This window comes from Myotis myotis, unplaced genomic scaffold, assembly GCF_014108235.1.
Source record: "Myotis myotis isolate mMyoMyo1 unplaced genomic scaffold, mMyoMyo1.p scaffold_m19_p_21, whole genome shotgun sequence".
Taxonomy (NCBI): Eukaryota; Metazoa; Chordata; class Mammalia; order Chiroptera; family Vespertilionidae; genus Myotis; species Myotis myotis.
In genome coordinates this window covers 766,907-792,671 of record NW_023416326.1, presented here as the reverse complement: position 1 = coordinate 792,671, position 25,765 = coordinate 766,907, and the positions used below count along the sequence as shown (strand labels likewise).

The 25,765-nt window shown below is 58.2% G+C and overlaps 1 protein-coding gene across 12 annotated transcripts in view; it reads left to right on the top strand.

Moving 5' to 3' along the window:
- The first annotated feature begins 233 nt into the window (after positions 1-233).
- CAMSAP2 (calmodulin regulated spectrin associated protein family member 2) overlaps positions 234-25,765 on the top strand; it is a 67,485-nt gene continuing 41,953 nt past the window's right edge. For 4 of the 12 annotated variants that reach the window (XM_036355058.1, XM_036355056.1, XM_036355061.1 and 1 more), the window contains exons 1-12: positions 246-945; positions 11,110-11,369; positions 13,981-14,142; positions 15,082-15,165; positions 18,189-18,221; positions 20,830-20,968; positions 21,513-21,652; positions 23,119-23,212; positions 24,032-24,098; positions 24,488-24,496; positions 25,088-25,167; positions 25,338-25,407. In XM_036355058.1, the coding sequence (XP_036210951.1) occupies positions 807-945; positions 11,110-11,369; positions 13,981-14,142; positions 15,082-15,165; positions 18,189-18,221; positions 20,830-20,968; positions 21,513-21,652; positions 23,119-23,212; positions 24,032-24,098; positions 24,488-24,496; positions 25,088-25,167; positions 25,338-25,407 (1,277 nt within the window). In that variant the 5' untranslated portion in view covers positions 246-806. Of the gene's footprint in view, positions 946-11,109; positions 11,370-13,980; positions 14,143-15,081; positions 15,166-18,188; positions 18,222-20,829; positions 20,969-21,512; positions 21,653-23,118; positions 23,213-24,031; positions 24,099-24,487; positions 24,497-25,087; positions 25,168-25,337; positions 25,408-25,765 lie in introns of those variants that run through there. The other 8 variants (XM_036355064.1, XM_036355065.1, XM_036355057.1 and 5 more) reach the window with 6 other exon arrangements.

Below are 25,765 nucleotides of genomic sequence, written 5' to 3'. Positions count from 1 at the left end.
GCGGCTGAAGGAAAGCCGGGCTGCGGCCGACCAGGGGGCGGGCACTGGGGCGTGGCCTTTCCTGGGCGGGGCCTGTCAGGGGCGGGGCCGCGAGAGGGCGCATGCTCAGTGCGCCGCGCCTGGGGCAAGCATCCCTGCGGCTGAAGGAAAGCGGGGCTGGGGCCGACTGGGGGCGGGGCCTGTCGGGGGCGGGGCCTGTCCGGGGCGGGGCCGCACCAGGGCGCATGCTCAGTGCCCGCAGCTGCTCCCTCGGTCCAGTGCCGCAGCCGGAAAACCGCAGCGGTGGCGGCGGTGGCGGCGGCCGCGGGGGAGCGAAGGAACCGGGCGTGAAGGGGGAAAGCCCTGAGGGCGTCACCGATAAGGCGGGAGCTGAGAGCCGGTGGCGGCGTCTCCCGGGCGGCGGACGCGGGGCGGCGGCGGGGGGCGCGGAGGAAGGCCGGCCGCCGTGATTTTGACGTTTCCTGAGCGTCGTGCCGCCGGCCGCCCCCGCCCGCGCCCCTGCGCCCGCGGCCTGACGGAGGGAGCGCAGCCTCGCCATGGCGGGCCTCGGGCCCCGGCGCCGGCGCTGAGCCCCCGGCCGCCCCGCGCTGCAGCCGCCGCCCCCGCCGGGCGGCGGAGCGCAGACAAAGGGGAGCGGCGTCGCTCACGCGCGCTCGCGGGCGGGCGGCGGGGGCGGCGGCCGGTCCCGGCCGGCGGCGGCGGCGGCGGCGGCCGGAGGCGGGGGCTCCCCGCGCGCGGACCCCGAGCCGCCCCGCCGTCCGCGCGCCATGTGAGCGCCCGCGCCCGGCGCCCAGCACCCCGCGACCATGGGGGACGCCGCGGAGCCGCGCGAGCTGCGGAGGACGTTCATTGTCCCCGCCATCAAGCCCTTCGACCACTACGACTTCGCCCGCGCCAAGATCGCCTGCAACCTGGCCTGGCTGGTGGCCAAGGCCTTCGGGACAGGTAGGCGGCGGCGCCCCCGCCCCGCGCCCCCCTCCCCGCGCCCCGCGCCCGGCCTCCCGCCCGCGGGCGCCGGGAGGGAAGGCAGGAGGGACCCTGGCGGCGGGTTGGGGCCGGAGCCCGGGGTCGGGGCGGGGACGGGGCCTGGGGAGGCGGGGGGGTCCGGCCGGGCTCCTGGGATTGGATCGCGGACGGGTTTGTTTTTGGGGCAATTTGGACGGGTTGCGACCTCTGGTTTTCATCGATGCCGTTTGCTCCCCTCCTTGCGATGCACCCCCCTCCCCCCCGCAAGCCCCATAATTGTGCCCGCTCCGCCGGCCGATCTGAGCTGGTGTCTGTGTGGCTGGAGGACGGGGGGGGGGGGACTTGGGGGGGCGGGGGGCGTAGCTCTGCCTTGATTTTGACACTTGGGACGAGGTGCCGCCCGGGCTCCCGCATGTCAGGCGCCCGCCCGCCCGGCCGGGTCGAAAGGCGCCGGGATTGGCTCGTCCTCCGCTCGCCGGGGTTGCGGGCGCCCCGAGCGCCGCCGAGATTGAGCCCCGGGGCAGTGTTTCCATTTCGTATTTGCCAGGGAGACATAGTCCTTTTTTTTTTTTCTTTCTTTCCTTTTTCCTTTTCTCCCAAAAACGGATGTTGGCTTCATCCGTGGAGGGGAAAGAAGCACTCGCCGCCGTGGGGTTTTTTATTTGTCTTTTTCAAGCGGGAGAGGGCTTGCCAGGCCACGGGCTGCTGACGCGCTCCCGCGGACCCAGGCTTTTGCAGAATAACAGGAAAGGGCCTCCCGCCGGGACTCGGCGGCCGCGGCCCCGGGAGCCCGCGCGGCGCCCGGTCGCTGGGAAAACCGGAGCTTTGCCTCGGAAGCTGCGCCCTTTTCTCGTCCGGCGGCTTTTAGGGGCCGTTGTGTAAGGTTTCTGCGCCCCCCCCCCCCCCCCGTTCATCCCTTTGGGGCATGTGATGCATTGGCTGGGAAAGCGTCTTAGGGTTTACACGCTTGTCTCCAGATGTGAAGGGTCGTTTGGGGAGCGAGGGGTTGCACGGCCACCTGGGAACCAGGAGGTCAGGGTTTAGTTCGGTTCGGTTCCCCATCAGGGCACATGCTGATCCCCGGTGTGGGGCGCGCAGGAGCAGCGGATCCGGGATTCGCTCTCATCACTGAGGTTTCTCTCTCTCTCTCCCTCCTTCTCCCTTCCTCTCTGGAGTCAATTTAAAAAATATATATATATAGTTTGGGGAGGTGGGGTGGGGGATGGCTCACGCCCCCCTTTAGAGCTGTGGCAGGGGTGGGTCAGGATTTGACTCACTCCCATCGCTCAGCTGCGCCCAGCTGAGTATCCTCCCCGCTGCTCCTTTTCCTTAACGTGGGAAGGAGTCTCGGTGTTTGGGAAATTGTCTGAATCCCTTTCGCGGGAGCGGTCACATTCCGCACGATTTCACGTATATGTGCGCGGCGGCTTTCTTTGCGTTTGCGTCCTCGGGCTTTGGTGCCGAAGGAGGAAAAGATGTCAGGTGTTTTAAAAAGCGGGCATCAGGCGGAGACGTGATTTTTTAAAGTCGTTTTGAAAGAGCCTGCATGTCCAGGGTTTCTCTGGAACCGAGGGTCCGGTCACACGCAGGAGGGGCGCAGAGCTTTGCTGGGGTGTTCTTATTTTCCGGCACCTCGGCCACCAGCAGCGAGGAGCGGGGCTGTGTTTCAGCCCACGAAGCGGGAGCCCACGTGGAGCAGAAATGGAGGCCGAGTCCGTAGAGAAGGTGCAGGAGGACCTGTGTCTAATGTCCGGGTCCTTCTCCCGGAACCCAGGACACTCGAGCCCGGATGTCAGCCAGCAAGTGGCCCGGGGTCGCCGAGGCCCCTGACCGGAACCGCCTCCTGTCTGTCTGTCTGTCTGTCAGTCAGACTGTCAGGCATGTCCACTAGCTCCTGGGCCCAGGAGGGACATGTAGCGAGCTCGCTTCCGGAAGGAAGGAAGTGAAAGGAATCGCATGTGAGCGGCAGCCCTACTGGGCCAGGGCCTGGGCTCTAGGCTGTGCCCTGAGGTGCCCATTTGGGGTTCGGGGCTCCCGGCCCCTCGGTGATGCCGGTGCTGGGTCCCCCGTTCTAAAAAACCCTCGCAACGCACAGAGAGGGCTCACAGCCTTCCCGCTCCTGTCACGCTTTCCCAAGGGCGGGGACGAGTCGGGATCTGACCGGCTCCCAGGGTTTGACGATGCTGGGGACTGGGCATGCCGGGATCCCCAGCCCTCTGAGCACGTGGCTTCGCTTCTTCCCACAGCAGCCCTCCCTCCGGCTGCTCCCGGTTAGCAGATGAGGGAGCTGACACATCTGGCCAGCGGTGGGTTCCGCGAGCTCAGGGCTTTCTGCGCTCAGAGCCCTGCCCCTTCCAGCATCTGCGGAGTCATCCCATCGGCGGCTGTAAAGTGTGCATCCAGCGCTCCGTAACCGGCTCCCTTTTTCCTTTCAAGAGTGGGCCCGTCTTAAACTAACTGTCAGATGGTTTCAGTGGGTATTGCTGGTACTTGGTAACATTTGCCTGGGCAACCGTTGGAATGTCTAAAAACCCAGGAAAACCCAGCTTCAGGACCTCAGAGCGACTTAGAAACAAAAGGTGAATGCGTTAGCAGCCCTGCTGTGCTGGCACATTTATTTCTTAGCCGGTGCTCTTCCAAAGCATAAATGCAGACGGTGTGAACAGGGAAAGGGGAACGCTTTCTTTCTCTTGATGTCACTGTGCTTCATTTGCTGCAGACACTTATGCAGCAAATGCTAACAGACTTCATGTTTAAAGGTTTTACCTCATAGTAGTCAGTTAGTCATTCGAAAATCAGCCCGACTTTGCTCTGATTAGTAAAATCACTTCTGTAGCGATGCGGTATAGGGTCTTCGGGCATGGATTTTGTCTTTTCCCATGATAAACTGTCTAACTTTTGACATAGTCAAGAGTAGCCAATTTTAGAACCAGATGTTGAAAAGTCACTTAAAATGATAGCTAGAAGTCACTTGTGAGCACAGAATGAAGTTTTTGAGCCATAAATGAAAAAATAAAGCACGAGCGCCGTCACACCTAGAAAGCAGACAGGTGGAGGCTCACCTCCTCTGAAGTCCTGTGTCAGAAGCTTTGAATCGTCTCCTTCTCTTCTCACTGAAATGGTCTGAAGAGTCCGGATGTCAGCCGTTCCTTTTGTGGAAGAATGCAGACCCGGTTTTGATCAAGTCAAGAGTCGGCTTGTTTGGATGCGTTGTAACCAGTAAACAGATACTCTGATGACTGAGCAGGGCCAGGAGCGGGAGGGCAGCCTGCCCGCTCGGCCAGGATGTCACCCAGTCGCCCTGAAGGTCCCGCTCCCTCAGTCCTTCGGAGGAAATGGTGGGCGCGAGCGTCTAAACGACTCGCTTCCTCACCGAATTCTTGCGTGTGGCGATCTTAGCGTGCACTTCCTCATGTCACTTTATCATGTCAACTCTGTCCAGTGGTATCTCCCTTCCGGGCCATTCAGTGGAGTTCAGCATCAAATCACCCTTTCTTACAAACACGCCTGACGCTCTGTGTGTTTGTCCCAGCACGTGCTGGAGGGCAGGAGCTCGCTGGTGCTCACGCCGGGGGTGACGGCGGGCCAGGGGGCCAGGGCGCGCTGCCCTCAGGAGGGCGCACGGCAGGGGCTGGTGTGGGACGTGCTGCAGGAGCCAGCAGGCCATTCCCAGGAGCTCGAAGTGGGTTGGGACAGAGGGGACAGCTGCTCACAGAGGAAGGGAAAGGGAAGGAGAGAGAGAAACATCAATGATGGGAATCATGGATCAGCTGCCTCCTGCACGCCCCCTACTGGAGATAGCCCGCAACTCGGGCGTGTGCCCTGATCAGCAATCCCACCGTGACCTCCTGGTTCACAGGTCGACGCTAACCACTGAGCACGCCACCCGGGCTGCTCACAGCTACTGAGAACTTATACCTACGGCGTCAGGCACTTCCATGTCTTATCTCACTTTAACCCCAGGAGGCTGGTCAAGAGCTGGAAACTGTTAGTCACTCCAGTTACACGGGGGGGGGGGGGGGGGGGGGGGGGGGCGGGGGGGGGCGAGGCCCAGGGGGATAGGAGCTCATCCGCGCCACCCCCTTCCGGAGTGTGCTCTGCCCTCTTGACCGCTGCCCAAGAGGCGCTAGGTAGTAGGGGGATCCCAGCATTCTGAATGACTGGACTTGGGGTGCCTGGGGAGGGCTTGAATTAAAGGCAGTCTGTGAGAGCATGCGGCCACCTGAGGTTTTAGGGAGGATGAGGTCACCTGAGCCTTTGAGAGTCAGTGACTGGGAGGGTGAGTCGCGATGCCATTGGCGGAGGGGGAGAGAGCAGCGGGGTGGAAGGCACGCCACCTTTGTTTGAGGAAACCTTGAACTTGGTGCGTTGGCCACATCTCCAAGAAGCCTGTGATGCCGCTGGCTGCAGGTGTGGGTGTGGGGACGATGGAGGAAGGAGGCCGTGTATAAAGTGTAATTGAACTTGGAAGTAGATGAGATCACAGGGGCGAGAAGACATCTCAGGCAGGATCGAGGGCAGTGAGCCCTTCGAAAGCTTTTGGGGAGCCCGAGGAAAAGGAGGCCGAGGGAGAGCCGTTGAGTGTGGAGAGAACTACAGGGGTGATGCTGAGGCCCCGGGAGGAGGTCTTACAGCGCAGGCGCGGTTTAACCGGGCCTTTCCCCTCCGATTGGAGCTCCAGCAGGGAGATACGGTGACCGTGTAGCTGCATGGAGCTCCGGAAACGCCCAAGGAGGGAGGTGGCGGGCCACTGGGCCCTGGAGGGAGGCCGGTCATACTGGGCCTGGAGTGAGGGCAGGCACTGCAGGTGGAGGAGCTGGTGTGCGCAGGCCGGAGGCCGAGACCCGGGCCGTGTCAGTGACGCAGCTCAGCCCAGCGGGTTCGGGGAGGTGGTGTGCCCAGCGGGTTGGGGGAGGTGGCGTGCCCAGCGGGTTCGGGGAGGTGGCGTGCCCAGCGGGCTGGGGGAGGTGGTGTGCCCAGAGGGCTGAGGGAGGTGGTGTGCCCAGCGGGCTGGGGGAGGTGGCGTGCCCAGCGGGCTGGGGGAGGTGGCGTGCCCAGCGGGCTGGGGGAGGTGGTGTGCCCAGAGGGTTGGGGGAGGTGGTGTGCCCAGCGGGTTGGGGGAGGTGGGAGACCCAGCTGGAAAGGTAGAGTGGGACAGAGCTGTTTGAAGGGCCAGCTTAAGAAACAATGGATTTAAAACTAGAATGACTACTTCACTGAGCACGTACTAGTATTTTGTGAGAGAGTGAGGAACAGAGAGAAGGGCGTTCAGGGCAGAGCGGCCGGAATGGCAGAGGCAGACAGCTCTGCAGGGGAGGGAGTGTGGCCACAGGAGCTGGGCAGGGGCAGGGCAGGCCTCCCTGCAGGTCACAGGGAGGGCTTAACCCTCAGAGAGGTCCGAGGTCTTTGAAAACCCGGCTCGTTGCTGGTGTAGATGTGACCAGCTTGCTCTGGAGATAAGCAGGCCTGGCTGTGGGAGAGAGTGGTTGGCTGGAGCTGGGACGAGGGTGGACACGTGGAGGAGACAGGTGTAGGGGTAAGTGCCTGGCCTGTGACCGGCGCTGACTGCCTAGGCCGGGGGTGCGGGGCTCTGGCCAGAGAAGGGTGGGTTGGGACTGGATTTGGTGATGGGTGTGATTTGGGGGTGGAGAGAGGGACGGGGCTGGGGATGACCCCGAGGTTCCGACTGGGCAGCTAGTGGCTCCTGGATGGAGGGGACCCTGGAAGATGCTCACGTTTGGGGGGAAGATTGATTTGGGGCATCTCAAGGTTTTGCAACTTTTTTTCCAGAATAAATTCAAAACCTAACATAATCCAGGGAACTCCTGAGTGCCCCGGACCCAGGGTGACCGATTGTTAGCATTCTGCCCCGTGTCTTTTATTCTCTCTCTTTTCCCCTCCCCCCCACGCGCTCACACACACACTCACACTCACACACACGCTCTCACACACATGCTCACACTCTTACACATGCGCACGCACACACACGCTCTCATGCTCTCACACACACGCTCTCTCACGCGCACACATGCTCACACGCTTAAACACACGCGCGCGCTCCCACAGATTCTTAGCTCATGTTGCACGGTTCCCGCTCCAGCCCCGGAGCAGCTTTCCTCCGGGCACGGCCTCCTTCTGGCGGGCAGGGTCTCAGAAGCAGCTCAGAGGCGCGGCGCCCATGGAGGCAGCGAGGAGACCCACGTGGTGCACACAGAGCCCGTAGCTACGTCAGAGAGGAGACCCGGGCTCATGCCCACACTCCCATTGCCGGCCTCCCCAGGTCACTCACGCCCCCTTCATGTGTGTGACCCCTTCTCAGGGAGAAGCCAGCTCCCGGGTGGAGTTGAGGCTCCCTGTGCCGCCCCGTGAGGAGATGAGAGCGGGAGGTGTGTCACGGGAGAGGGCGGACTGTGAGCTGAGGAATGCGGCCCAGCACCTCGCCCGCCCGCCCGCATGTGATGGGGAAGGAGGGAGCGAACTCTTCCCTGGCATCTGCTCTGAAGACGCCGCCCTGGGTCACTGTCCTGGGGCCGCCGTGGCGCCAGGACACTGGACAGAGACGTCTGCTGTCCTTGGCCCCTCAGTGTGGTAGGGAGTGACTGTCCTGTAGGGAATGAGTGGCCCCGGGGGCCAGGGCTGTGCCCTGAGGAGGTGGCGCTCATGAGTCTGAGTGGAAAGAGCCCCCGCGTGCAGGTTGGAGGAGGAGGAGGAGGAGGGCTGAAGGGGCGGCCTGTGCGCATGCGGAGGGGAGAGCTGGCGCTGTAGCAGCAGGAGACGTGTTGTCGGGCCCAGGGCAGCGGGAGGGCGCTGGAGTCGAGGGTCGCAGGCACATCTGTGGACCTGGGGACTCAGACCCCCTACCAAGGACGTGGGTGAACAAAGACTCATCTTTTTTTGTTTTTTAATTGATTTCAGAGAGGGAGGGGGAGAGAGAGAAGCATCAATGATGAGAGAGAATCATGGATCAGCTGCCTCCTGCACACCCCCTACTGGGGATCAAGCCCACAACCTGGTCACGTGCCCTTGAGTGGAATCGAACCTGGGACCCTCCAGTCCGCAGGCCAACGCTCTACCCACTGAGCCACACCGGCTAAGTCAGGACTCGTCTCTTTAAGTCCAGTGCCCCCATCGTTCCCACTGCTGGTGCCACCTCCATGGCAGGGAATGTGGGCGAAGAGGCCTGAGGTGTGGCTTTGAAGGTGATACCGCGGCCGAGGTGAGTGGCCGGGAAGCCTTCACTTCTCAGAGGAACCTCGCGTGCCCTGGCACACGGAGGCTGCGGGCAGCTCGCCAGCTTCATAGGAAACGATGGCAATCGCCTTGAGCAGCACTCCCCGTCCCCGTCCCTGTCCCTCAGGCCTTTCAGGTGATGGCGGAAAGTGTGATGACCCCATCGGCTGGGTTGTGCTGAGGCTGGTGCACAAGAAAAACCCGCCCGCGCCCCTGGCAGCCGCTCCCGGAGTCCCTCTTATCTGGGCCGCACGCCGGGGAGAGGGCGAAACCTCTTATCGCTGACGCCTGTTTATCTCCTAACGTGCCGTTTCGGTTCATTGGTTTCAAAATGTGACACAAGTCCAAACTGTTATTAGGAAACGGAGCCTGCACTGTTGGTAGTAATGAGACGTTTCCCAAGTCGCCTCTGAAGCATATAGTTCGTGAAGACCTGGTTTTAAAGTGACCTGTTTGGGCCCGGCTGGGGTGGCTCAGTGGTTGAGCATCGACCTATGAACCAGGAGGTCACAGTTCAGTTCCCAGTCAGGGCACATGCCGGGTTGCGGGCTCCATCCCCAGGGTGGGGGTGCAGGAGGCAGCCGATGAGTGATTCTCTCTCATCGTGGATGTCTCTCTCCCTCTCCCTTCTTCTCTGAGATCAGTAAAAAAAACATGTATATATGTAAAGGGACCTGTTCTTTGGGGTGGAAAGGTCTCTTTCTGCCGTTTTTATGCTGTGGGCCCTTGGCTCCCCTGGCTGTGGGAGGTTTGAAGCTCACCTTGTACCTGGGGTGGGAGTGGGATTGGTAGACGGGCCCTCGGAAATGGTCAGGTGTGGGCACAGGATGGGAAAGCAGCCACTAACTGGGTGGATGCACAGGGGTGATGGGTGAGGGGGAAGTTCGTGACCCTGATAATGAGCAGTCTTTTAGGGGGTCTCTCAGCTCCTGGGGTGCTGGGTTAGGGGGTCTCTCAGCTCCTGGGGTGCTGGGTTAGGCAGGTCCCTCAGCTCCTGGGGTGCTGGGTTAGGGGGTCCCTCAGCTCCTGGGGTGCTGGATTAGGCAGGTCCCTCAGCTCCTGGGGTGCTGGGTTAGGCAGGTCACTCAGCTCCTGGGGTGCTGGGTTAGGGGGTCCCTCAGCTCCTGGGGTGCTGGGTTAGGCAGGTCCCTCAGCTCCTGGGGTGCTGGGTTAGGGGGTCCCTCAGCTCCTGGGGTGCTGGGTTAGGGGGCCCCTCAGCTCCTGGGGTGCTGGGTTAGGGGGTCCCTCAGCTCCTGGGGTGCTGGGTTAGACGAGTCCCCACGCGCACACGCCTTCTGTGGTTCCCAGCGAGCTGTGTGCCCTGCCCGGCAGCCGGCTCGCCGCTGGTTAGTGCAGCTGTGGGAGGAGAGTGCTTTCAATTATTAAATGGGAGGATATTTTTAGATCTCCCCCAGATCCCAGATTGCTCCAGCTACTCTTGACCTTCTTCCAGAGTCCTGCATGGTCCCCAGCTGCGCGGTGGATATTTCCACGCGGTGTGCGTGCGGCCACCCCCGCTCACTGGCTCTCCCTTCGCTTCCGCATGGTGTGAGCTGCAGCTGATCTCCCCGCTGCCAGGCCTGACTCCCAGGGCACTGCCCGAGCATCACTCACTGTGGCTCTCTCCTGCGACACTCACGGTCCCTCGTCAGCTGTCATGGAAAGGCCTCGATTCGTTCTGTGCGTCACTGACCGGACGTTCGAGCTGCCCGTTCAGGACCCTCACTCTCCCGGAGAGGGCGGGCGGTGACCTCGAGCCCGGATGCCCGCCTGTCCCTGTGGGCACAGCCCTGGCTCTCGTCCTGGCTTTGCTATAAAGCATGGAGCCCAGTTAGGAGAGGGGGGAAGCAGCGACAGAGTAGAGACGGCAGGAAAACAGTGTGCCCTGGCTGTGTGGTGTGTAAGCTGCCCTCTGTGCCCGCTGAGTGGGTCAGTGGGTAGGATGGGCGTGGCCGTGGGAAGGTGGAGATTCCCAGGTGAGCTGTGCAGGGGTTTGAGGTTCTCGGGTGAGGCCTCAGTCCCCGGAGTGAGCTGTGCCTGCATCTCCCGGTTGACTGCGTACATGGGGGGGAAGTCACTGAAGTCCTGTGCAGTCTTCCGGCTCACTGTATGTGCGCATGCGTGTGGCTCACTGTGTGTGTGCATCTGGCTCCCTGTGTATGTGTGTGTGGCTCAGTGTGTATGTGCATGTGGCTCCCTGTGTATGTGTGTGTGGCTCAGTGTGTATGTGCATCTGGCTCCCTGTGTATGTGTGTGTGGCTCAGTGTGTATGTGCATCTGGCTCCCTGTGTATGTGTGTGTGGCTCACTGTATTTGCGTGTGTGTGTGGCTCAGTGTGTATGTGCATGTGGCTCCCTGTGTGTGTGCGTGTGTGTGTGGCTCAGTGTGTATGTGCGTGTGGCTCCCTGTGTATGTGTGTGTGGCTCAGTGTGTATGTGCATGTGGCTCCCTGTGTATGTGTGTGTGGCTCAGTGTGTATGTGCATCTGGCTCCCTGTGTATGTGTGTGTGGCTCCCTGTGTGTGTGTGCGTGTGTGTGGCTCAGTGTGTATGTGCGTGTGGCTCCCTGTGTATGTGCGTGTGTGTGTGGCTCAGTGTGTATGTGCGTGTGTGTGTGGCTCAGTGTGCGTGTGCGTGTGGCTCACTGTATGTGCGTGTGCATGTGGGAGACTTTCCCTGGAGCCACTAGATCAGAGCCTTCCCCCGCTGGCGCCGTGGTCTCCTTTAGGACGCGCTCGGAATGGTGTCTGCGGCAGATTTCCCTGCAATTCAGGTGCTCTCCAGGTCTGCTCAGTTTAGGAATGGCCACTGTCATTTTAGGAGGAACCTTAGTGTCGATGGCACAGTCGTCATTACTGGGCACATTGTGTTTCTTTACGGAACCCTGTAAGCGCGTCCCTCTGCTCCTGCCTAGAAAATGTGCCAGAGGAGCTCCGAGAGCCGTTCTACACGGACCAGTACGACCAGGAGCACATCAAGCCGCCCGTCGTGCACCGGCTGCTGTCGGCCGAGCTGTACTGCCGGGCCGGCAGCCTCATCCTGAAGGGCGACGCCGCCAAGCCCCTGGTGGGCCACGACGCCGTGGTGCAGGCCTTGGCGCAGAAGGGGCTCTACGTCACCGACCAGGAGCGGCTGGTGACCGAGCGGGACCTGCAGAGGAAGCCCATCCAGATGGTGAGCCTCCGCGGGGCCGGGGCCGGGCCGGAGGGCGGGCTCGCGTGTGAATGTGTGTCAGTGCCCGTGCGCGTGCCTGAGTGACCTCCTGACGCGTCTCTGCCTGTCACACGTGTCGGTGTAGTCACTAAGCGTGAGTTCTTCTGGGGAAAACGCGGCGAAGGACACTGAGCTGGCCTGGGCCAAGCAGGCAGGGCCTCGCAGTCCCTGGAGACAAGGCCCGTGTTCAGGTCACCGTCTGCTGTCCCCTTTAATAGATATTTTCATTGATTTCAGAGGGAGGGAGAGGGAGAGAGAAACATCAATGTGAGAGAGAATCACGGATCGGCTGCCTCCTGCAAGCCCCCTACTGGGGACCGAGCCCACAACCCAGGCCTGTGCCCTGACCGGGAATCGAACTGTGACCTCCTGGTTCCTAGGTCCACCGCTGAGCTACAGCCGGCCGGGCTGCTGCCCCTTTAGCTTGGTTTACAGAATGCTGGGCGTCGTCGAAATAGTGTTGGAAGGAAAACGGCCACACGTTTGATGAAGTCTCGCTCCTCCATGAGGCGGCCATGCTCAGAGGCAGGGGAGATGTGTGTAGGAAGACAGAGGAAGGAATGTATGTAGTTAAAGAAAAAAGCAAGAAATCATGAGCTTGAAGTAGGATGGGCCAAATCAGTTCACCATCTGGCACTAAATGAGGTTGTGACCTACTTTGCTTTCTGCCTTTTTCTTTTTTAAAAACCCATTGTATTACTTTAAGGAAGGAGGTAATGTAAGAGTTAGCTGGTCATTTGCTTACAGGTGGGCAGCTGAGTTGTCAGGACGGTGGGGAAGGGTTTCAGCTCCGTGGTGGCTTCAGGTTCCCGTGCTCACTGAGTTTTGGGGCCTGCTCTGCGGGCACGTCACCTGCGAGCAGCTTGCAGCACGGGGAGCAGTTCCCCTCTGACGTCCCCTCTGGAGGGTCCCTGCCCGGCTGCTGCCCCCGCTGTGCGTGTCCGTGCTGAGTGCACGGTCCCAGGTCCCCACGGCTGGGGGTCCGTGTCTGCTGAGCCGCGGCCCACGCACACCGATGGCAACGTAACCGTTATCGCTCAAGCAGGTGAAGCACCTGTATTTTCCACGTTGTTTCCTAGCGCAGTGTGTGTGTGCGTGTGTGTGTGTGTGTGACTGTGAGTGTATGTGTGTCAGAGTGTGTGGGTTTGAGTGTGTGTGTGTCAGTGTGTGTGTGGGGTGGGTGAGTGGGTGTGTATTGGTGTGTGGAGGGGTGAGTGTGTGTTGGTGTGTGAGTGTGGGTGTGGGTGTGGAGACGCTGACACAGGGCTGACCCTGCTGACGGCTGGGGGCGCATCTCACTCTGGTCGCAGGGACGCGGCAGGGATGTACCGGTGACGTGCAGGCCTGAGCCTCCGCCCGCGGCTGACCCTGCCTGCAGCCCTTCGCAGGCTCCCGTGTGCTGCCTTGTGCTTTAATCCTGTGCTGTCAGTTCTTGTCACCATTAGATGTAAAGGTTTCCAGTTGCCGTGAACGTTTGATTGATTGTGTTACTGTTTTTCTAAAATCTCGGGAGAAGGTCTGAGTCCTAGTGAGAACGCTGCTCCTTAGGAACCTGCTGTGTTGGTTTAGAGCGACCGGGCGACAAGCATCAGGCCTCTTGTCCTGCTTTAGGAAGCGTGTGGGGATGGTGCTTGGTGCTGGACGTATGGACGCCCGCCTTCCACCTCTGCACAATCTAACTTTGCCCCGGCCGGTGTGGCTCAGTGGTAGAGCATCGGCCTGTGGACTGACGGGTCTTGGTTCCAGTTTCATTCAAGGGCACAGGCCTGGGCTGCAGGCTCGATCCCCAGTAGGGGGCGTGCAGGAAGCAGCCAGTCCATGCTTCTCTCTCATCATTGATGTTTCTCTCTCTCCCTCTCCCTTCCTCTCTGAAATCAATAAAAAAAAATTTTTTTTAAATAAATTACCATAATTTGGGGATCTTTTATTTCTGTATGCTGCCTCCAGTTTGGGAGGCGAGTTGTGTGCTGGTAGCAAAAGTGTAATGGTAAGTATAAGGCCACTTATGTATTTAAAAACATAAAACAACAGCAGGAGGCCACAGCAGGAGGACACACAGGAGTCCTGCGTGGATGAGCAGGGGGAGGAGCTGGAGCAGGAGGTTCAGACGGAGGCCTTGCCTTCAGGTGGGAGGCGTGTGGAGGGCTGGACTGGAACGTGTCCAGTGGAGGCGGGAGGGGAGATGGGACAGTGGTCCGCAGACCACCGGTAGGCGGCCGCTGCCTTAGAGGAAGGCTCTGCAGAGTTCTGCGTGGATGTGACGCGTGAGCCAGGAGCAGCTGGAGATGACGCTGAAGTTTGTACATCCCGCTGCTGAGGAGCAGTTACGACGTGATCACAAACAGGACCAGGGCCGCCTCGGGGTAAGACGGTGCCCGAAGCCGGGGCCTCGCCAGGAGCGGACCACGGACTGTCTCCGTTCGCCCCGCCCGCGTGTGCCCTGTGTGCTTCCTTAGCGCCCCGCCTCCTGTGGCCTCCCTTCTGCGCCTGCTCCTTGGGAGGCGGCGCTCGCATTTCAGAACGTCGGCCAGAACTCTCAGGTGGCTCAGCCGTGTCCCCGCTCCCGTTTCAGAGCGCCCACCTGGCGATGATAGACACCCTGATGATGGCCTACACGGCGGAGATGGTCAGCGTGGAGAAGGTCATCGCGTGCGCCCAGCGGTACTCCACCTTCTTTCAGGCCACCGACCTGCCCTACGACATCGAGGACGCCGTCATGTACTGGATAAATAAGGTGGGTGCACACGCAGGGCCGCGGCGCTCCCATGGCAGGAAGGCGGGTCCTCAAGACGCTGCCGCTCTGCTGCGACGGAGGGTGTGTGCCCCCAGATCTGTGTGGTGTCAGGAGGTGAGGCCTGGGGAGGTGACCCCAGAGCTCCCTGCCTCTTGGGCATGTGAGGTCCCAGAGAAAATGGCCAGACGCTGGCCCTCACCAGACACCGTACCCGCCCCCGCGGGCCCTTGGCTTCCAGCCTCCAGCCTCCAGCTGTGAGGGACACGTTTCTGCTGTTCTCAAGCTGCCATCTGTGATCTTGCTGATGCCGCCTGAGCAGACACACACTCCATTACCCTTTCTGTTTCAAGTCAAAGCGAAAGCTCGGGTTGTGCAATCTGGTTAAAATTTCCCATCCTCCCCCCCCCCCCTTTTTTTTATGTCTTTTTCTTCTTTTTTATTTTTTTCAAAGAGGAAGGGAGAGGGAGAGAGATAGAAACATCAGTGATGAGAGAGAGTCATGGATCAGCTGCCTCCTGCACGCCCCACATTGGGGATCAGCCCCCAACCTGGGCCTGTGCCCTGACCGGGAGTCGAACGGGTGACCTCCTGGCTTGAAGGTCAGTGCCCCACCACGGAGCCACGCCCGCCGGAGAGAGTGTAAAATGTTGACGAAACAGAAGTGTTATTGCTCCCGAGCCTTAAAGCTGAGGTTCCTGGTGCCCTGTCCCCAGCTCGCCCCTCCCGCCCGCCCCGGGTGTCCGGCAGCATCCAGTGAGTCAGTGAGCTCACCCTCGTGAGCGGAGGCGGCCCCTGTAGGACGTGCCTCCGGCTGGGAAGGGAATGTTCTCCTGTGAGTGGGGCTGCTGTTGGACACACAGGTCTGGCCACAGGAGTGTGAGGCGCGTGCTCTTCCTGTTCTGCGGGATGGACCTTCACGCCGGTGCTTTTGTATTTAAGGTAAACGAACATCTGAAGGACATCCTGGAGCAAGAACAGAAACTGAAGGAGCATCACACAGTGGAAGCCCCAGGAGGTCAAAAGGTACGTTTCGCATTGAAAACGGGGCCTCGTGCGGCCCGTGCGCCCACATGTGCTGTTACTTTGGGAAATGTGCGCAGTTGTGGTCCTGAACTTGGTTTTGGTGACGGTAACTGGGCCCGGGAACGCCAGGCCGGGGACACCACGTAAGCAGGAGCACAAAGCGAAGGGGGTGGACGATGGTGCTCAGGAAAACATCGATGCCTCGAGCTCAGGTTCTGAGGTTCTTTTGGCAAAAATAATGGTCTGGACTTTGGTAAAATGTAGGAAACAACACGAAAACAGCGTCAGGGTATCGGCCCTGTGATGCCGTGTAATAGGACCGCCTTTACCGTCGTGGCCCAGGAGCTGCGAGTTGTCCCCCGGGAGGTTCTGGGGGAAGAAGAAACATCAGCTCAGAGTCGGTCTTTGGACATTCGAGCGGCACCTGGCATTTCCTGCTCTGCAGATCTGTGCTGCCCACGCAGACCCGCTGTGCCCCTGCAGGACAGTCCAGCAGAGCGCATCGCGGGAGAGCCCTTTGGACGCGGGGCGCGGGGCTCGGGGGGAGACATTGCCCTTATTCAGAGCCTTCCTTTCCATTTGGGCGACTCGGTCTCCTCACTGTTACCCCCACCGTGTGCCGATAATGCGCTGCCCGCCCCCTGCCCACCCTCCTTCCAGTAGATTCCTTTACCACCATCTTCTCTAAACATGGGCCTGCGCGGCGCCACTTGTACTGGGTTGGACCAGAATTCACATTGCAAAGCTCTCTCTTTAGAGTGTGCGCTCCCCCTGGTGTGTTTCTGACCGTAGGGTAGGCCGTGTCCTAGAGGGGGCCTTGTGAGGAGCGCCAAGTTGAGGGAAAGCCAGACCCTTTACTGCTGGGATGTTCTCTGTTTCCCTTTTTTCAAATTGCTCTTTCTGCTTCTAATGCTCTTTTTGATGCTAAAGTAGGAGGCCCGTTAAATTTGAAGTTCAGATAAATAACCAACAGTGTTTGGTCTAAGTTGCTTGAGCCTCTGTATTGTCTTGGCGCCCTGCTCTGGGATCTCCGGGGTTTGCAGCAGGGCCTCAAGTCCAGCACCCATTCTCCGAGGGCCTGTGCGGAGCGTGTGGCAAATGCGTCTGAGCTTCCGGTCAGACCAGCGCTGCCCTGACACTGCGTGACCTTCCCAGGCCCTCGACCTCTTGGCCTCTCTTCACCTGTAAACGTTAAGGGTTGGATTAAGAGCCCCTAAGTTCCGGGACTAAAATGATTCCCACATCTCCCCTCTTCGCTGTTAGTAACGGCAGGTACTAGACACGACGGGTCTGTGGAAGTAGGGAGCTGGTTGTCCTGAACTTCCATATGTACCCCTGGCAGCTGTGGGCGTGAACACCTGGGCGGCTGTGGGCGTGAACACCTGGACGGCTGTGGGCGTGAACACCTGGGAGGCCTTCTCGAGGGTGTGGACGTGACTCGGCCCTGGGGGTGGCGGGTGGACTTGGAAAGTGGGGCACTAGGTCACAGGGACGGGTGCCTGCATACATGCCATTGGAGTACATGGCCCCTTTGGGAATGAGCCGGAGACGGTTTGGTGGTTTTGGAGAGCTGTGAACCCACGGGTTTGTGTTCTTAAGTTTATAAGACTAACTATGTTGAGTTTGTTTCTCAGAATATTACAGATACGAGTCTACTCAGTGTAGCATTTGCCACTTTTTAAAGAGAAATATGGGTGAGGGATTCTGCAGGGACTGGAACTGGGGGAAGGAATGGCTTTTGGAGAAAAGACATCCCCTTGTTCTAATTGCTTTATTTGAAGGTGGAGGCTCAGAATAGCCCCTCTCCCCAGTGAGAGCAGCGCACGCGCTGCCCGATGTCCTCTGCCCGTGCGAGCAGAGCTCCTCAGCCGTGGAAACCATAACCCACTTTTGTTTTAACTCTATTCCTTCACGCAGCACCGAGATACATTGGAGAACAGGGCTCTGAAGTCAAGTCCATTGGGAGATGCTGCCTCTCCCCGCCCCCGGGGCCCCTCTCAGAAATTCACAGCCCATTTTCAGACATGAAGGCCCCTGGAGAAGCCTGCCCATCTGTCTCCCAAACACGTGTGATCTCTGAACTCCTCTGTGAATGGCATGTGCTAACACCCACAGAACCATGTTCTTTGGAGCCGCTCTGGGAACCTGGTGTCTGACCTGTAATGTTCTTATTGACCCAGGTGTGTTCCATACGTTTATAAGTACACAGAACAGACACAGGTTCCAACACAGGGCGTCACCTCCCATGCATCGTTTGGTTTGACTCTGAGGCTTACCTGGGCTCCTTTTCATACTGTTATTTCAACTAAATAATTGTGAGGCCTTGACCGCCTGATTAGGTAACGTTCACCTAGAATTCTGCCCCTAAGGGTCTGTTCTGTAGTTCCAGTTTCTCTTGTGTGGACTTTGAGGTCAGTGCTGATTAGTTTCTTTCGTTATACCTATCGCCAACATCCCTTTGACCAAAAACACAGCACCTCAGTCTAGAATATGTCCCTGGCCATCAACTCAGTGAGAAACTTGGCGTTTTAGGCCTTTAAAAATTCAGAGGTGGCCCCCGATTTCTCTCCAAGCAATAAGTATTGCGTGAAGATGACCGGCTGTATGTTAGGCGTAACTCAGATGCCTGGGGCCATGGTTTCCATCTCTATCCACGAGTGCAGAGAGTCTCCCCTCCCAGGGGCATGTTCACGAGGGGCCGACCTGAGTGAGCTTCCCGTGAGGCTCACGGCCGTCGTTTTCTAACCCCGTCCCTCCTCCTATATTTATTACTGAGGCTGCTGATGTAAGCAGGTCTGTCCTCTTCATTGTCTGTATGAACTTATTTAACGGGTTGTAACCTATGTCTGTCCATATGCACTTATTTTTAAATAAACCTATAGATTTTAGCTGAAGTATTAACTGGCATTTAGAGATGTGATGGGCGCTGTCGCCGTGGGCCTCCGCGGTAGGAAATCTACTGTAGCTTCACTGAAACTAACCTGACGACTTTCCTTCCCTTTGCTTCCGCTGCTCCTCTGAAGTCTCCTTCCAAGTGGTTTTGGAAACTGGTGCCCGTAAGTTTGCTCTGAGAACTGTGCCCATAGCGTGGCCTTGCTGTGTCCTGCTGGCGCGGTCACTACAGCCTGTCAGTCACGCAGAGGGACTGCCCGGCATTGGTCCCGTGACATAGGGAGGTAGACAGTCCTGCCAGGCTGGGCCGGAAGCTGTAAAGTCATCTGACACGGCAGCACCTTTTGCTTATCTTGTCAATAACCACAGACTATCAGTAACCAGGTTTTAAAAGAGCATTAGTTTTAATAACGTTAGTATGAGTGAATATGAATTATTTGTGTGAGCTATTCATATTTAAAGCCATGGTTTTGAAAGAATCATCTCCTCTTCAGCCTGAGTGGTAGGGACACTGTGATAGCCAGTGACCGCTGTCCTTACCAGCTCCGGACTTCCTGTCTCAGTTCTGGTTGACCCAAAGGGCTGGTCTCTCAGGACTGAGGCTGGGGTCAGCCCACTCACAATGTCTGGCATGCCTCCACGCCTCTGGCTGAATGTGGTGAGCATAGACATTTACTGCTAAAGCCAGCAAAGCTCTGTGTGTGCACACGTCCACACGTGTGCTTGTGTGTCTCAGCCTGAGTGTGTCCAAGCTTGCGTATGTCTGCATGTGTCCGTGCATCTGTGCATCCATGCGTGTGTGTGTGCGCCTGGAGCAGAGCGGCAGCTGGCAGAGAGCAGGGCAGCAGGCGCACCTCCTGCTGGTGTCCCTGGGTGGCCCTGGGTGGTGGCTCGGTCCAGTGCAGACCATGGGCCCAACCAGCTTGTCCCAGGGACCTGGGGAGCCAGGGAGCCGGCGGTTCCTAGGGTATCGGGGCAGCAGGCCCTGTTCCCTGCCGGCTAAGCAGGGAGCATGAGGACCCTCCCGGGTGAGAGACCGGCGGCCAAGGCTGCTGCCGGCTGAGAGGGAGTCCTGACCGCGCAGCATCAGGAATCAGTGCAGACTGCAGCGCGTGTGTGTGATGTGGTGTGTCTCTGAAGAGGGACACAGCATAGATGGAGACGTCGGCCCGGCACGGGAACATGTCATAGTTATATTCTAATTATAAAATAGGGAGGGGACCGGTTTAGGTGGAGTCAGAAGAAAAATGAGTTTTGATTATTTTAAAGACCCACTTGAAAGAGCAGTAACCAGCACCGCCATGAGCTGTGCTGCTAAACTCCCCGTCCTCGGCGGCCTCTCCGGCTCTTGGGGAGCTGGGAGCTGGTACCAGCCAGCCTTGAGCTCCGCCTGCGCGGTGCCCAGCAGCGTGCACGCACCTGACGCGTCATCTTGTCCACCCCCCAGGCGCCCTCCTCAGCCCCATTTTACAGATGGGGAAACTGAGACTAGAGAGCTCCTAAGTGGCAGGACCAGGATTTGAACCGGGGTCTCTGATTCCAGAGCTTGTCTTAACCACTGGCTCCTCAGCATCTCGTTGCCGAGAGCAGAGCTGTCTCGTAAACCCTCACACGCCCTCCCCGCCCCGCGCACACCCAGGTTCCGTTTTCCGGGTGAGCAGGAACTCTTGTGCTCGCTCTGCTACTGGTTAGTGAGCCCTCAGCTGGGACGGTTTTTCCAGTCTCAGGGTTGTTACACTTTATTCGTGTGACCTTAGCGTTCAGATGACAAGCCCGTGTGTCACACCTGATACTGTCCCAGTTCCTCGAGCAATGCTTCCCATCGCCAGGTGTCCTGTGGGGACAGCGCGTGCCCTGCCGCCCAGTTTCCCTGGCCCTTTCCGTGGGAGGACCCGCCACGCAGAGCACGGCCAGCACTGCAGAGCGCTGTGCTCAGGGCAGCGGGCTGGTGATTACGTGCAGAGTCTCTGAGTCCTTTTTTTTTTTATTGTCTGAAGTTTTGCATGTGTCTCCTTTTTCCCCAGTGGACACCTCCCCAGCCATTCCCACCCCCGAGGGCAAGCCCCCACGGCCCAGTGTCTGTGTCCCTTGGTCATGCTAACACGCACGCACACAGATCCTTTGGTTGCTCTCTAACCCCCACCTCCCCTGCCATTTGTCTCTGGATCTATTTTTGTTCATCAGTCTGAGTCATTTTTTAAACTATATATTTTATTGATTTCAGAGAGAAAGGGAGAGAGAGAAAAACATCAATGATGAGAGAGAATCATTGACCAGCTGCCTCCTGCGTGCCCCACACTGGGATGAGTCTGCACCCCGGGCCTGTGCCCTGACCGGGAATCGAACCCTGACCTCCTGGTTCACAGGTCGACGCTCACCCTGAGCCACGCCGGCCGGGGTGCGATGCTTCTTCACGGAAGCGTTTAGGCTCAGGGTCCCTCCCGGAATCAGCAGTGGGGCTGTGCCAGCCTCGCCCGGTGCTGTGTGTGTGACTGGGTGAGGGGCCCGGCGCTGTGTGTGTGACTGGTGAGGGGCCGGGTGCTGTGTGTGTGACTGGGTGAGGGGCCCGGCGCTGTGTGTGTGACTGGTGAGGGGCCGGGTGCTGTGTGTGTGACTGGGTGAGGGGCCCGGCGCTGTGTGTGTGACTGGTGAGGGGCCGGGTGCTGAGAGGAGAGGACGCTGTGACTGGTCTCATCGCTGTCGCGTGGCGTCGGGGACACAGGCCGCGGCCCTGGCTCCGGTGCCGCACTGACTGCGCCTCCTGCCTCGCAGGCGCGCTACCGGAAGGAGCAGACGCTGCGGCCGCTGCCGTGCATCCCGCTGGTGGAGAACCTGCTGAAGGACGGGACGGACGGCTGCGCGCTGGCCGCCCTCATCCACTTCTACTGCCCCGGCATCGTCAGGCTGGAGGGTGAGCGCCGGACGCCGCGGGGCGTGGGGGGCGTGGGGACGCGGGCCGTGGTGACAGCGCACGGCTTCCACCAGCGTGGTGTGTGAGCGCAGGGTGACCCCAGGTGACAGCCGGGGAGGCATGCTGGCTCCCAGTCTGTGTCGTGGCCGCCCCGTCTCTGAGTGAGTGTGAGTGTGTGTGAAGCAGACGCACGTGCGTGTGTGTGAGTGTGTGAAGCAGACGCACGTGCGTGTGTGTGTGTGTGTGTGTGAAGCAGACGCACGTGCGTGTGTGTGTGTGTGTGAAGCAGACGCACGTGCGTGTGTGTGTGTGAAGCAGACGCACGCGCGTGTGTGTGTGTGTGAAGCAGACGCACGTGTGTGTGTGTGAAGCAGATGCACGTGTGTGTGTGTGAAGCAAACGCACGTGCGTGTGTGTGTGTGTGTGTGTGTGAAGCAGATGCACGTGTGTGTGTGTGCGCGCACACTGAGTCACTAAGCGGGATCTGAAATGTGTGTTTCCAAATCAACCCCAAGTCATCACCTTGCTCTCTTCCTGTTTGAAGATATTTGTTTGAAAGAAACCATGTCTTTGGCTGACAGCCTGTACAACCTGCAGCTGGTCCAGGAGTTCTGCCAGGAGCACCTGACCCAGTGCTGCCACTTCTCGCTGGAGGACATGCTCTACGCCGCTGCCTCCATCAAGGTGCGTCCTCCCTCCCCCCACCCCCCTCCCCTCCCTCCTTGCCAGCCGCAGATGAGCTCTTCTGTCAGCCAGGGGACCTTTGGAAAAATCACCTTGTGAATTTCCTGCTTATTTTATGTTTTTTAACCCGCGGTGAGCTGTGGGCATCTTTGACAGGGTAAAGCTGACCTGGAACTCAGCCCGGTGTCCATCTGCTAACCTCATGTTTGAAGGCTGGCACCTGCCGTGTTTATCAGAGTAGAAATTAGGAATATCGCGGCCATATGTATCTCATGAACGCCTTTACTGGAACTTGCTTGTTGAAAAATCCAAGTGCTGCCGGGCCAGCATGGCTCAGTGGTTGAGCGTCGACCTATAAACCAGGAGGTCAGGGTTCGATTCCCGGTCAGGGCACAGGCCCAGGTTGCGGGCTGAATCCCCAGTGTGGGGCGTGCAGGAGGCAGCCGATCCATGATTCTCTCTCATCGCGCAGAGCGGGCAGGATCCAGGTGGATCAGCCACACTTGAAGGAGATCGCTGTCCACGGGGGTGGGGGGGTAGCTTCCCGTGTCCTTTGCTAAAGCGTTGGAACCACAGCTCTGACTTGACTTGAATGTTTCCCGACTTGGGAAGCAGCTTGGCCCGTGGTCCCGGCCCCTCACTGTCCGTCACTGCAGCCAGCCCTGTGCGGCGAGGGGCGCCCTCCCCTCACTGTCCGTCACTGCAGCCAGCCCTGTGCGGCGAGGTGCCCTCCCCTCTGGTGGCAGTGTGACTGGGGGAGGGGCTCTAACCCATTCGCCGGCACAGAGCGTGAGAGGGTAGTTCCTGGAGGTGAAGAGCGGAAACAGGCCGTCCCACTAGGGACCCGTGTGCACGTCTCCCGGCGCTGAGCTGTCGGAGGGAAGGAGTGGAGGTGCTTTACTGAATGGAGCACACAGCTCTGCAAGGCATTGGGTGAAAAGAGGAGGATGTCATTACATGTTGTGAAGCCTTTCGCAGTGTGTGCACAGCTATACACACGTGTGGCTGCTCGAGCCAGGTCTGTGGGAGCAAACAGCCTGGTTCCCTGGAGGGGGGTCACCGCGCCCTCTCCCGTTGGTCTTGCACACTGTGCCTCTGTGGGTTGTGTGAGAGCCTCACTGCAGCCGCGGGGCCGTCGTACGAGACGGAGAGAAGAGCTTGGGATGAGATGCATTTGGTGGTACAGGCGTTCCTTCCTGTTGAACCATCGTAAACTCAGACAGAGATGTGAGCTGTGGTTACGGGACACTCACCCCGTACTCTGCTGACCCCTGGTGGCCACACGCAGTACAACTCCACGAGGACAGTGGCCTTGCCAGGCGCTCCGTCGGCTTTCCAGCTTTAAGGCACGATCGACATAGAACATGGTGTAGGTTCGAGGTGTGCGCATGGCCCCAGCGCAGCATGAGCCACGCCTGGCACGGCGCACAGTCACCGGTTCTCCCCCTCCCTCTCCCCCTCCCCAGAGCAACTACCTGGTGTTCATGGCCGAGCTCTTCTGGTGGTTCGAGGTGGTGAAGCCGTCCTTCGTCCAGCCCCGCGTCCTTCGTGCACAGGGAGGTACGGTCCCGCGAGTGTCCTGAGCATGAGCAGGACGGGCAGCAGAGCCCTCGCGGCCCCTCTGGCAGGGGAGGCCCGCTGTCCTTCCAGGGTCAGCGCTGACCTTGATGAGTGCCGAGTTCCCAGTTGTTAAAGGCCCTGGATGCTCCGTGCGAGGCCTGATGTCGGAGGGAACAAGTGAAGGAAGCGGCTGTGAATGTGAAGCCTGACGTTGCGGGGCTTTGAGCTCTCACTGTCGGTCGCTTTCTTCTCTTTACTTCGTTCACCCCCATCCCCAGCTCGTGTCCCCTGTGAGGTTCTGAGTTTTCAACATTGTTACCAGAATCCACTCCAGTTATGGCTTCTTGGCTTTAATCTGCCATTTGAATTTCTCATTAGACCATAAAAAGGTGTGTATGTATTAAACCTAATAGGTTTGTGGTTACTATAGTACCATGTTCTAGTGATTGCACTTAATAACAACTGTAAGAAATAAAGGCCCGGCCAGTGTGGCTCAGTGGTTGAGCCTTGACCTATGAGCTAGGAGGTCAGGGTTCGATTCCTAGTCAGGGCACAGGCGCAGGTTGTGGGCTGGATCCCCAGTAGGGGGCGTGCAGGGGGCAGCCCATCAATGATTCATTGTTAATGTTCCTGTCTCTCCCTCTCTGAAACCAATAAGGATTTTTTTTAAAGAAGATAGCTTTAAATATACTATGACTTCTCTGAGTAATAAGGGAAATTGAGGTTAAATTTAAAGTTATTGTGGCCTAGGATTCTTGAAATGATCTTGGGAATGTGCTGCCTAAGTATGCAATGCTGAGGTTTTCATCTTTGTCGCAGCGGAGCCTGCAGTGCGGGCCCCAGACGCCCGCGCAAGCACCGTGGACAGCTCCCAGGGCCCCGCCAGGTAGGCCTCTCCCCTGTTCGCTAACACAACGACATTGCACTCGAGTTTCACCATGTCAGTTGGACTTTGAACTGAATAGGCTTTAATTAGCTTCCCTTAGAAGCCTGTCTTAAGTGTATCTAAGTTTGGTTGGTCTACAGCCTTATATTGGTCATATTAGTCTCAGGTGTACAGTATAGTGATTCAGCGTTTTTATACCTTACAGTGTGATCACCCCCCTATTCTAGTGATCACTTGTCACCGAGTAAACATATCACAATACGCTTGACTATCTTCCCCTTCACGTTTCTCACCCCACCCCCAATCCCCTCCCTTCTGGCAAGCGTCCCCGTGGCCTCTGTTTCTAGCAGTCTGCTTTTGTTTTGTTTATTCATTTGTCTTGTTTTTAGATTCCATGTGTAAGTGAAGCCATGTGGTGTCTGTCTTCCTCTGCCTGAGCTATGCACTTACTGCTGACTTCTTCACTGACTGAGAGAGTGGGTTGCAGAGAGTTCTAGAAGCCACTGCACCCTGTTGCCCAGCTCATTCCCAACAGATCGGGGTGGAGATGCCAACTGTTAGGAGGCCCCGCGGGGGCTGCCAGCCTCCACGGGCTCATCACACCTGCAGTTCTTGCAGATTTAGGTTCCACCCAGATAGTTCAAACCAAGCACTTTCATTTAACCTTTTCATTTCTATGTGTGAAAAGAAAATAATGTTCCTCTCTTCTCTGTCAAGGACACTGAGATGTAGATGGAAGTATTTCAGGTTCTTTGGTGAAAATACAAAATATGTAGAAGTGCGTATAATCACGGCTGTTCTTTGGTTTAAGCAACGTATTGTTTCCTCTGCTTACTTTTCACTAGGAGGGAGAGTCGGGTGGTGGTGTTGTCTGGGTCTCCGCCGTTCTGTGTACAGTTGACAGAAAAGCAGAAGCACATGGTGACATTGTAACACTGGCTGTGACGTTGTAACACTGGCTGTAACGTTGTCTCGGGTTTGCATTGCAGTGCGGAAGGAGATGCGTTCCCACACCCTCATCACTTGCCTTCCAGACACTCACGCCCCCAACCTCCTTCTTCAGCCTCAGGTAATAGATTTGAAAAAGCCGAGGAAATGCCACTTCAGTAGGTTAACTGCGAGATGATTGAGAGTAAATGTAAACAAACACACACGTCCAGTTATGTGAAATCTGTTAAATTGCTGCAAGTTTAAATTTTTTACATGATTGCAATGACTTTTTTATTTTTTCATTTGAAGGGGGAATCAGAAGGTCTTCATCTATGTCTTACGTTGATGGCTTCATAGGGACATGGCCCAAGGAAAAAAGGTAAGCAGAGAATTCTGTCCGCCTGTTCACATTACCAGGAAATGCCAGCTCTCTCTCTGTCTCTTCTGCTGTTGGGCAAATCGCAATATACCTTTACTTAGTGCCTGTGGGCAGGTGATCGATCAAGGGGCTGCGTGTAGAAGTTGCCTCATGGGCCTCACCTTACCTTGAGGACAATGTGATGGAGAAGCAGGGCACCACACCCATGGATTCAACCAACTGTGGGTTGAAAATATTCGGGGGGCAGGGAAGGGGAGTTACACTGTTGCTGATGTGTCCTGTGTAGTCAGGCCTGTGATTGAATCTGTGCTGAACATGTACAGACTCTTACCATCATTCCCAAAACGATACAGTACAA